The sequence below is a fragment of the Hippichthys cyanospilos genome, chromosome 6 (genome assembly GCF_059441005.1).
Source record: "Hippichthys cyanospilos isolate Australia breed blue-spotted pipefish chromosome 6, RoL_Hcya_1.0, whole genome shotgun sequence".
NCBI lineage: Eukaryota > Metazoa > Chordata > Actinopteri > Syngnathiformes > Syngnathidae > Hippichthys > Hippichthys cyanospilos.
Window position 1 is genome coordinate 3,292,417 of NC_142374.1, and position 12,584 is coordinate 3,305,000.

General features: G+C 36.0%; 1 protein-coding gene across 2 annotated transcripts in view; it reads right to left on the reverse strand.

Moving 5' to 3' along the window:
• Nucleotides 1-12,584, reverse strand: part of cmip (c-Maf inducing protein) — a 54,012-nt gene that overhangs the window by 6,928 nt on the left and 34,500 nt on the right. For both annotated transcript variants that reach the window (XM_088416922.1, XM_088416921.1), the window contains 6 exons: nucleotides 11,840-11,905; nucleotides 4,207-4,233; nucleotides 4,080-4,128; nucleotides 3,890-3,997; nucleotides 3,684-3,800; nucleotides 302-442 (listed from right to left, as the gene is read on the reverse strand). In XM_088416922.1, coding sequence (XP_088273048.1) covers nucleotides 302-442; nucleotides 3,684-3,800; nucleotides 3,890-3,997; nucleotides 4,080-4,128; nucleotides 4,207-4,233; nucleotides 11,840-11,905 — 508 coding nt within the window. The remainder of the gene's footprint in view (nucleotides 1-301; nucleotides 443-3,683; nucleotides 3,801-3,889; nucleotides 3,998-4,079; nucleotides 4,129-4,206; nucleotides 4,234-11,839; nucleotides 11,906-12,584) is intronic.

The window sequence follows — 12,584 nt, forward strand, 5'->3', positions numbered from 1 at the left end:
GGGAGGTGGATGCAAGTCTGGCTCAGTTTGCCAACTTCGCATCATTAAACTCAGAAAACAGGTAAGCCACGATTAGTTGTTTCCTGAGCACTGCACAATTGTGACGAGATTTTCAATCAACAGCAAGTGGCAAAATGACAGACCCCTTTAAGAATACAGTAATTTTTTTCACGGTTATTGGGGACTGAAACCCCACCGCGATAAGTGAAAAACCGCAAAGTAGCGTTTTGACTCAGCGGTTAAATTACTGTATATATGTGCCCATGTGTGTCTTTATTTGCAAAAAGCAAAAGTAACTCACCAGTTCTTTGAGTTCCCGCTGTCGGTCGCAGAGCTGCTCATACATGCGAAGGCCCACCTGCGTGCTTTCCAGGGTGGAGATGATCTGCAGCTGGGTGTCCTTGTTCTCGATGATGTTGTACTCCAACATCAGACACAAAATCTGGTCACGTACAATCAAATGTTTATTCCATTGTAGTCGAACTGTTAAAGAAATGCCTGAAGCACCTTATCTGGGCTATTTTGTCCTTCTAGAATGTTCACAGGTCAGAACGAAGTCACTCAGAACATTTTTAGAGTATAATAGAACATGTTATATATTGTAACATGTACGGTAGTTGAACGAGTGTCATATTTAACACATTTATGCTCAATTTATGTTGCACTATGTTTTGTATGGGTTTTTGAAAATGTTTTTAAAGATATTACTACCTTTGGTTGCATTAAAAGTAGTGACATCCAGGTCAATTCTTTACACAAATTAATTTAATTGCTTTTTGAATGCCAAGTCCATTTCATGATATACTGTATATATATATATATATATATATATATATATATATATATATATATATATATATATATATATATATATAGATATATATATATATATATATATATATATATATAACTGTTTTACGAATTTTTTTCATCTTACGAACGTGGACCGCGGCGTTATTTGTCCCCCTCTTACGCACAAACCTTTCGTCTTGCGAACAATCCAACATGCCGGTCAGTGTGTCCGCACTATTTTTTTCGCTTTGCTGCATCAACATCAATAACTATTCTTATATGTCACGGAAACGCCGATATGCTATTGGTCTTATAAGGTCACAGTCACGGTCTCAGTCATGGAGATGCCGATATGCTATTGATCAATTAAGGTCACAGTCACTGTCTCAGTCACGGAGATGCCGATATGCTATTGGTCGATTAAGGTCTCAGTAACGGTCTCAGTCACGGAGATGCCGACATGCTATTGGTCGATTAAGGTCACAGTCACGGTCTCAGTCATGGAGATGCGGATATGCTATTGGCCGGCGTCACGTCAATCACAGAAATGCCGATATGCTATTGCCCGAACGCCTTCAATTAGTTTGGCACAGCTGGTCGGTGTGTTGTGAAGACTTTGCAAACTTTATCTGTTAGACATGGCTTCTAAAATTGCAAGTGGCAGTAAAGGAAGAAGTAAGAGGATGATGACAATAGAAACCAAGCAGGAGATAATAAAAAAATACGAAGGAGGCGCACGCATAGTTAACCTTGCTAGCGAGTATGGTTGTAACCGCTCGGCAATCTTCTAAGGGCAAGACTTTCCTTGTCAGGGGACGGACCTCGGTCAACAACAAAATGGAGAGGTGTCTTCTATTATGGATTAAAGAGAAGGAAATTGCCGGTGCTAGATTCTCCTTTGAGAAAAGTTATCGTTTAAGAAAATAAATAAATAAATTCTGCAGGTTCGTCTCTGCTCCCCTCCGCCTCCACCCACCACCAGCTGAAGTCACGTCGCCCCAAAGGTAAATGTCATTTTTCCTTTGTATATTTATGTTATTTAATTTAACTGTACAGTGGATTATGTTACAAATTTTTAATATTATGTGTATAAAGTCGTGATGTTTTTACCTAAGGTTTTTGCATGCGTTGCACGCATTCGCTAATTAACATAGGTTTGGATTGCCCGTCATCCGAGCAATTCGAGTTACGAGCAAAGCCGCTGAACGGATTAAGTTCGTAACACGGGGGCCCACTGTATATATGTATATATATTCCCTGGCCAGCCGAGAGACATAGTCTTTCCAGCTTGTCCTAGTTCATCCCGTGGCCTCCCCCTGCAAGGATATGCTCCGAATATCCCTGATCTTGCTCTTTTGGTCATAACCAACAGCTCGTGACCATAAGTGAGGGTAGAAACGTAGATCAACTGGTAAATCGAGAGCTTTGCCTTTCAGCTTGACTTCTTCTTAACCACGATATAGAGCTATCTTGCCACAGCAGACTTTGCAGAGACCCACCTGTTGAAATCCTGCTTAGTGCAACATAAATGTGTTAGATATGACAGGGGTTTTCCAACTTTTTGGAGTCAGGGACCCCTTTTGGAGGGCAAATTTTCCCAAGGACTCCCACTGCAAATGTTTGTGGGAAAAAAAACAAACAAAAAACAAATCATCATCATATTTAGTGACTAAATTATCAAGCCCTGTGAGGATGACGAGGATTACGTCTTCGACAAATTTTAAAAGAGGAAGCCATTTTTAAAAATATATTAAACTGGTTGAATTGATTGATTTTTGATGAGTCATGAATTCTTTCACAATTTAACACATGGCACAACATAGAATTTGTCCACAATGTTGATTTGTTGAAAATATAATGAAATTAACACAAATGTTTTTTTTAATCAATGTTGACCCGTGCTATTTGCAGGGAATAGGTACCAGGCCGGCAGATAGCGAAAATCTGCATATAATTGATGCCCATTCAAATGCAAATTTTTTTTTGTAAATAATCAGCCAATGAATGAATCAATGTTTTTTTTGCCAACAAGCAGAAAATAATCCCTATTGGTTCAGCACCTACAAAAAAACTACATATGTCATATGCAATCAGCTTTGCAGATGTTTGCAAACTGATCATGCACTCTGCTCACAACGCACCAAAAGGGCTGCATGGCAATTTAGCAGGTTTGACGGCTCAGGTCTTGATGATGCAAACCGATGTACTCCCAATATCTATTGCGACCACCAGGTGGAATATTTTCATAAAGTTATTTGTCTGAGTATTGCAGTGATATGCTCTGATGTGTCAGCTTGTGTTATTCTATACCAGGGGTGCTCAAACTTATTTGTCCAAAGATCTACTTTACCAGTGGCCACTGTATCGTAGTCCACGCAGCCTCGTTGTTGACAACACAGAGGCAATAAGGTGGCACTAGACGAAAACGCATTTTTCAACGCTGTGCAAATGCTCTAAATCATGCATATTATATCAAATTAGAGGCATAGCTAATCTTTTTAAGCCTTGTAAATGGCATACATGACGTATGTCATGACACGACATAAATACATACTCATTTCACATTTGAATTAATGTTATTCAAACACAGATACGTGGAAAAAAAATTGACTTGAAAAAAAAAGTGGACCCCCTAATATGGGGGTTGAAAATGGGGGGAAAACTCGACTTGTACTCAAAGAAATACGGTATTTTTTTTCTGACAGGTCATGTCCCATTCCTTGATGAGGTGTCGCATAGCACTAATTGGAAAGTTGCAATAAATGATTTCATCTGCACTTTTGTCCCCTGAAAAACAGACCTAAAAGGTGAATTCTTTACTATTTGAATAATGAATTTTGTTTAAATAGTTTTGGAGAACTTTTTAGAATAGACTATAGACAATGGCATACCTCCACCATTGTCTGGTTGCCACGCAGTGCCAATAACATGCAGGGGCCGAGTTTGTTCTCAGCCAAAGAGAAGAGGAACTTCTTGGTCTTATAACAAGAGCCCATCAGAATATGAACCTAGTGTAAAAAGAGACGAACATGGATGGGACATTTATTATCAATCACAATGAACTACGGTTAAATGAGACTGAGAGTGGCAGACCCACCATACTGGCAAAAAGTTCTCCATCATCATCACAGGCCACCCCTCCTGGACTGTAGAGCTGAAACCAGCCATCTTTACCTGAACGCACGCTGAGTAGGCAGGAATGGACCTAACGTACAAAGTTGTAGTTCAGAAATGTTCTCTGGAGTATTGAGCAGGGTGGCTCAGGTTTAAAAAAAAAACTCTCTCACCTCCTGCCTTGGATCTTCTGCAAACCTCTGAATAACATATTTCAGTTCCCTGACAGGGACAAAATAATAAAATGAGTAAAACATTTTCTGTATTTTGAGATAAAGTCATCTTGTATGTGAGACTTACTTTGTAAATTTAGCATGTGCAAGGGCCCTGCAGAAGAAGACAAATGACATGTCAGTGTTTTAATGGAAACAATGTTGATCACTTTAGACTTGTTTAGCATATGTTCATTCATCATTTGAGCTTGCTGCACAATATTTGGCTAGGGATGAACATTTTACTGCAGTACATGGCTGCCGATGACACAGCCTTTTGTTATTTTATGTTGGAGGAACTCATCAACAAATATGGGGGAAAACTAACCCAAATATTATGAAATGTTGTCTAAACCAGGGGTTCTCAAACTTTTTGGAGTCAGGGGCCCCTTTTAGAAAGCAAATTTTCCAAGGAAACCTATTGCGAATGTTTGCAGAGAAAAAAATAACAAAAATTAAGCCAAACACATGTGCCATTTTTATCCAGCAACATACAGAATTTGACAACATGTATATATGTTACTTTTCAACTACTGAAGTTTAGAAAATAAAGACGGCAAATTGCACATCTCCTTTCAACAAACTGGGTCAATTTCCCCCCAAAAGGTTGCTGCCAATTATTTAGTCAAAAACAACATTTTAAAATAAAATGCCTTAGCTTTGCTGGGTTCATCGTCTTGTTAGCAAGAAATTGTAGACAAAAAACACATTTTGACAAATTTAAAAACTACATTTTAAAAACATATTAAATTGGTTGCATTATTGAAGTCACAAATATTTTCACAATTTCATATAACATAAAATGAAATTAACACAAATATATATATATTTTTTTGATGAATAACCCAATGTTCTGTCCTTCCTAGATGTTCCAATGCCTAGGTAAACAGACATTGAACAGCAAATGAATGTTTCTCTTCTTTAATGAAGTAGTGTCAGTCGTACAATTCTCATTCGTTTATGTTTATCATATACTGTAACTGAATTATAAATAATATTCCTATCAATACAAAACATGAATTCGACGCAAACGAGTATCTTTATCAATGCAAATCATTTGCATATGCTAATATTGACCAAAGGATAAATACCTAACACAAACCAAAATGCTTAGAACAGTGAGAAAGTCTGAACAAATGTTGTGCTCGACTGTAGTTGCCCGTCAGAGAACGTTGTTTATCGCAATAATGTCAGTGTGTGCATTGACGTGACCAATTGTAGCCTGAGCTACGTTACCAGGGAGTATTGTTGCTTTTCCTAATGACGCCCGAAGCCATCAAGAGAGTAACAGTGATGCAGGCTAGCTAAGTCCCAGTGTTGCAGACAACACGTTGTCTCATTAATGAAGCTCTCCATCTGACACCTCATGAGCTGCTTCCAGAAATGGCTCAGGGCTTCAAACACATTATAACAGCCTCTCTGGGGAACACGCCGCGAACTCTCCAGTTCACGCCCCTTAGGACAGGAGCCATGATGTTGAGGGACTTCAACCTGCGTCAGCATTCGGATTCCCATAGAAACCAAGGGTTATGAATTATCATGTTTACATATATGATTCACATTATGGATGCCTTCCAAGGTTAGGCACCTATTTTCACATTTAATTCTGAGGACGTTTATGCAGGATAATGGAAAAAAAAGATTAAAAAGCTGGGTTCAAAACAGGAGAAATAAAGTACAGTGGTGATCTGAGAAGGTTTACGTCATATCATTATCATATTTTCCCAATGAATAAAATGCAAATGCCACTATTCTATCCCAGTTTTCCGAATAACATTCGAAAATATTCCAAATGTATAAAATGAAAGTTTTTGTGTTTCATGATTGCATACTTCAACTAGAAAACGTGCAATTCCTGAAGAAATTGCATGTGAAGGCATAAGCGCTGAATGGAGAGGCGTTAAATGGTGGAATGACATTGAATGCTTGAATAGGTTGAATTTGTGAAGAAATGTGACTATTACAAAGTTTGAACGCTTTAAAAAGATAAAATATTGTAAAAGATACAAGGGAAAAACTGAAAATAGTGGAAATTGTGTCGGTATTTGAATTGCAAAAACATAAATTAATAAGTGAAATGAAGTGAATGGCAATGAAAAGAACAATCTTGAACAAAGTTGGAACGGTGTGAATCGGCCAAATAATGTAGAAGATACATGGGAAAAACTGAAAAAAGTGGAAATTGTGTAGGCATTCGAATGACAAAAACATGAATTAATGGGTAAAAGGAAGTATATGGCAGTGGAAAGAACAATCTTTGACATAGAAGCTTTGAACGATTTGAATAAACCAAATAATATAGAAGATACTGGGTAAAAACAGAAAAAAGTGGAAATTGTGTGGATATTCGGATGGCAAAAACATCAACCAATAGGTAAAAGGGAGTGTATGGCTGTGAAAAGAACAATCTTTATCATATACAGTTGGAAACATTTGAATAGACTAAATAATGTCGAAGTTATACAAGGGAAAAACTGAGAAAAGTGGAAATTGTGTAGGTATGATCCAAAGGGCGATATGAATGAGTTAAATGATGTGAATATAAAATGGGAAAGCTCAAAATGTGAAATGTTAAATTTCACATTGGGAGTGAATGGGAAGCCCTCCCATTGGAAATGAATTGTGAATTATTAAAAGGGTGAAAATATGGAATTATGGGAAAATATGGAAAAACGATATATAATTGGAATGAGAAAAACGGGAGCGCACTTCTGAAAATTAAGTGGAATAATATGAATGTGGAACGTGTGAATCAGATGAACTGGGAATGAGTTGAAACGCGTCAAAAAACGGGCGGAATAAAAAAGAGAGGAATAACTTATTGTGGTGATCTTTCTAGTGTGGCCGTCATGTTCATTGGTGGGATGTCGACACAAATAGAGAAGAATTAACTGTGCTTCAGTAGGCTTCAGTAAAATTTCAGTAAAATTTGGAGTCCATATAGCCATTTAAAAAAAAAATTTTTCAAACATGTGAGGAAGTTTGCCAAATAGTGTCAAGCCATGTGAAAAGTGATTGAACATTGATGGCATCAGGTGGTGCCAATGGCGCCTTCATTGTTAAAGTCTGCGGAGTTCTAAACTTTTTAAATTGTTAACATTTTCTTTCTAAATCACATTAATGATGGATGTGATTCAGAAAAAAAATCTGCACAATGTTTTATACTTTTCTCTTCAAGTCAAAATGTTCAAGATATTGATGCTCGGTTTCAGATCAATTTACATTTATTATTTATTGATTTATTTTTTTTTTGTCCCGCATCAAACTGTTCAGTTGGTCAAAAATGTTTCGAGTTTAAATACGGATTGGCATTTATTTTATTTATTTCAGGGACTCTGATGCACTGCGTTATATTTTAGTTTCAGAGTAACCTGTAACTTGTATAAACCATTTAAAAAGTAAAGTTAAAATTTTTTGAAAGTTGATTTAAAATTGATTGCTGTTTTCTTTTGTTAATGTTAAAAATGATAAAAAAAAAATTCGGTAGAGAATTTTACAGACAAATTTCTTATTTAAAGTCACTGCGGCAAGTGGGGAGGGGGACTGGAAATGTTTTTGTTTTTTTGGAGGGGGGCTTTGAGAAGCACTGATGTAAATGTACCGTATAATTACACATACGTGCAAAAATACTCCATTTAATAAGATGGCAGAATTGCACCAAAACAACCCGCTGATCACCAAAAGATGGAATCATTTATGCATTACTGACGTTGGTAACCTTCGTGGCGCAATGCACCAAGAGTATTTGGTGCCAGGTGAGCTAATCTGTCAAAGAAAGCTGAAGGTATCATATGCATGTGCCTAAGTGCTAGATTGACTTGGCCAATGGATAGAGATCATCAAGTATCCTCAATAAATAAAATGAATCAAATGAATTTAATTCACATTCAAATGGGATTTAACTATGACATATAATTGTCAAATATTGGATAAATAAAGATAAAGGTACTGGGTAAGTCCTTTAGGACAGGGATTCTCCACATGGGGTCCGTGACCCCCCCAGGGGTCCATGGCCTGACTGCAGGTGGTCCGTGAAATAATTTGGGTGTTTTGAAACTAATTTAGTTTATCTTCTAACAGTTACTGATTTGTGACCTTGCTTGTCTTGGTCTTTGGTTTCGGCGCCGCCTCTGGCCGTTGTTGATAGTGCATTTTGTTGCTGGTCGGGTGCTTCCTTCTCTTTGTGAGATCTTACCCATAAATGTCTGTGAGTTGTGTTTTTTGTTGGAATGTTGTCCTTTATGCTAATATGCCCCAAATTAGTCGTTTGTTGGTCCAACTTGTGACTGCACAACATGCAAGCTGATGTTAGTTTTTATCTTCAGCATGTTATGTAATGTTGCCTTGTATGAGTTTAGCTCCTTAGCATTTTTGGGGAGTAAATGTTAGCATATGCAAATGTTTTGCAAATCTACTCATACTGGTTTGCATCTAATTAACATTTTGTATTGAAAGGAATATCATTTGTAATTCAGCTATATGATTTATTTGATCTATGCAATTTGTGCACATTTAGTAAGATTTACCTATTATGTTTGGTGTATTTTCTTTTCTTTACAATTTGACAATATAAATGACTGAGAGCTGTACTACTGACACATCTAAATGAAAGAAATTCCGCCCATTTGCTGTTTGATGTCTCTCTACCTAAATAGAAGCCATTGTAACTTCTAGGAAGGACAGAACATAGGATTATTAATCAAATTTATATACAGTATATATATATATATATATATATATATATATATATATATATATATATATATATATATATATACAGTATATATATATATATATATATATATATATATATATATATATATATATATATATATATATATGTATATATACACATATATATATATATATATATATACACATATATATATATATACACAGTATATATATATATATATATATATATATATATATATATATATATATATATATATATATATATATGTATACACAGTATATATATATATATATATATATATATATATATATATATATATATACATATATACATATATATATATATACATATATATATATATACATATATATATACATATATATATATATATATATATATATATATATATATATATATATATATATATATATATATATATATATATATATTTGCGTGCATTTAATTTTACATTAAATTTTGAGAGTATTCATGACTTCAATAAAGCAATCTATTCAACCAGTTCCATACATTTTTCAAAACGTAATTTTGAAATTTGTCAAAATGCAATTTGTGTCTACAATTGTTTGCTAATGAGGTGATGAAGCCAAAGAAGCTAAAGCGCCATTTTATTTTATAATGCTGTTTTTGACCAAATAATTGACCCGGTTTGTTATAAGGGGGCGTGCAAGTTGCAATTTTTACTTTCTAATCTTCAAAATAACTGAAAAATAACAAGTATGAATTGAATATGTTGCTGAATAAAAAGGGCATATTTGGCTTAAATTATTTTTTTCTCCGCAAATATTTGCAATGGGGATCTTGGGAAATTTTAATTTCTAAAAGGGGCCCCTGACGCCAAAAGAATTGAAACCCCTGCTAGTCAAACTCAATGGATCAAGCTGACTTATCTTGCGCGTATGTGCTCAGTAGATCCAATGCTAACTTAGATAGACCATGCTCAGACTCATTTGACAGCCCCGCCTGACAAACAGCCTATTTTGATGAGACACCATCAAGTAGCAAAAGATGTACAAGAGAAGACGTCCACAATCATGTAACTGCACCACAATGGATAGCATGCAGCTACAACAAGGATTTACTTATTTAAAGCAGTAAGAGGCGTGATAACCGACAAAGATTAGTTAGTCAGTCAGTCGCATAATTTTCCCATAGTCAATATTGATGGATTGAAGGACCTTTTGTTGGTAATGACTGAAAATTTGTGAGACTCACTTAAAATGACACGTATTTAATGTCACCAATTTGCATCCTCCTGGCAGTTATGTCTATGCACATGTTGTCTTGGCATCTAATTTCATAGAGCTGTTTAAAGCTTGCTTTAGTACAATCAGCAAACTAGCAAACACGTGGATGCTTATTTACTTATTTTTTTAATAAATTTCAGGGCCGATCCATGAATAATGCCCAGTCCTGTTTTTTCGTCCACTTTTTATTGTTGTTCAATTTAACATTCAAAATGCATTGTTATTTTTGTAATTGTTCCTATTATGATACAAAGATGAAATTATAAGGTCTTTGACTGTGGAGCTGCAAATGGGGCCATCAGAAAACAGTTTATCAATTGACACCAAAATTCACATGGACATCTAATGCTCACATTGATTTAAAATTTAAGAGTGTGTAGACACAAACATTTTCATTATTACAATACATTCATTTATATATATTCGGGGGTCCCCTGTATGTGCAAATAACACCAAGCGCATCAAGCTGCATTCTGCTTGGGATGCTTTGTGAATTATGCACTTCCTATTTACTCAATTTTTAAGGGTCAGCACCACACAATCCCTTAGTGTAGTGGTTCTCAAAGTGGGCTCCGCGGATCCCCGGGTTTTATGTCCCCAGTTAAAGTAATCAAATATGTCAATGTGTGTTTTGTGTCTACATTGCTTGCTAATGAGGCAATGAAGCCAGCAAAGCTAAAGCGGCATATTATTATATAATGCAGTTTTTGACTAAATCATTGGCAGCCATCTTTCTCGGGGAAATTGACCCGGTCTGTTATAAGGAGGCGTGCAATTTGCAATTTTGATTTTCTAAACTTCAGAATAGCTGAAAAGTAAGTAATATACTTGTTGTCAAATTGAATATGTTGCTGAATAAAAAGGGCACTTATGTTTGGCTCAAATTATTATTTTTTTTTTCCGCAAGCATTTGCAATGGGGTCCTTGGACAATTTGCTTTCTAAAGGGGGTTAACAGACTCCAAAATTTTTGAGAAGTCAAAGTCAAAGTCAAAGTTTGCTTTATTGTCAATTCTACCACATGTGCAAGGACAGGCAGAGAATTGAACCCCTGGTTTCGATAACATTTCATAATATTTGGGTTAGTTGTCCCCCATAAAATCGACTTCTACTCCAAAGCGCTTTAAATGTTTTCTTCTTCATGCTTTTTTTTTTTAACTTGCTCGACTTGTAGCAATGAATGACGTATAATCCTTAAAATATGGTGTGTCACTATATTTCTGGGATTGAAAATTTGGATTTTGATTATTTTTATTATATTTACTTGACCATGGGAAATATTAAGTCTATTTGTTTGTTTATTTTTAAATATGCCATTTTATTCATTTTAGATGGCACCCAATAAGGTGGAGATGGAGTCCGTGTCTGCCACCACATTTGAAAAATAAGCGCATCGGGCCAATCAACGACTCTAAATCGGCATTGGGTGTGAACACAAGTGCTAATGGTTGCCCGTTTAGGTGGATGGTTGACTTTTGTCCACTTCTGTGTTTATGCTGCTAATCAGCTTGGTTAGGCACCATCTACCATGCCACCGTGAATACTGATTGTCAACAATGAAGTACTCTGTTTCGCCTCTGTTAGAATATGCAATTCACAACCAATTTTACAACATGGTCGGAGTTCAACATGATCAGTTAATAAAGTCATAAATTCATGAATGCGACACAGCAGTATGGTCAAAAATGAAACACAGCACCCGGGTAAATTAGTTACGGTGACAATGTGCTGATGTGTCATTTTGTGTGTGTGACGACTCACTCTTTTGGAAAAGGGATGGGCTGCAACAGGCTGGCCAACGCAGGTCTCCAGTCATCATAATCCGACCTGACACACACAAAGCCAGTCATTAGAGGAACAGAATAAAAATACATTCTGAGGGAGAGTTGGACGCTGAATAAGTGAGTCTCTAGGACTAAAGGTGTGGTTGAACATGAGCCACTAAGATGACGCAAGCCCACAGCGCTGACTTAAGACAAGGTGTATCACATTACCTGGGGTGAAGTAACACCAGGTTCTTTTAGTTAACAAATGGGGAAGCCTAGTTAATGTGGTTACAAGACCTTCACTTTCAAAGGATGTCAACGGTTAACTCTAGCTCTATTTTCACATTGTGTAAACACTGTCTGACCCATTTCACTCAATTAGTGCAGGCATACCAGTCACCTTCACCAAGTAAAAACTGGTCTGTATTGCAAATATTTAATAAACTTCATGTACACATAACTTAATACAAGCGCTGTTCTACCCTACCCCCAAATAAAGATTTTTGCTATCCAAATCTGGTGAGGTAGTTTACTATTCATCTTTGGGGTGGGGACATTTCAATTTACTGTATTTATCTGCAAACAAGTTAAGCATTTTTTCCTCATTTTCAACCCCCATGTTGGTGGCGGGGGTCGACTTATACCGACATAAATCAAAACCAGACCAATTTTCTCCACATATCTGTTTGAATGACATTAATTCAAATGTGAAAAAGTAATATGTCATTTTCAAGTCTTAA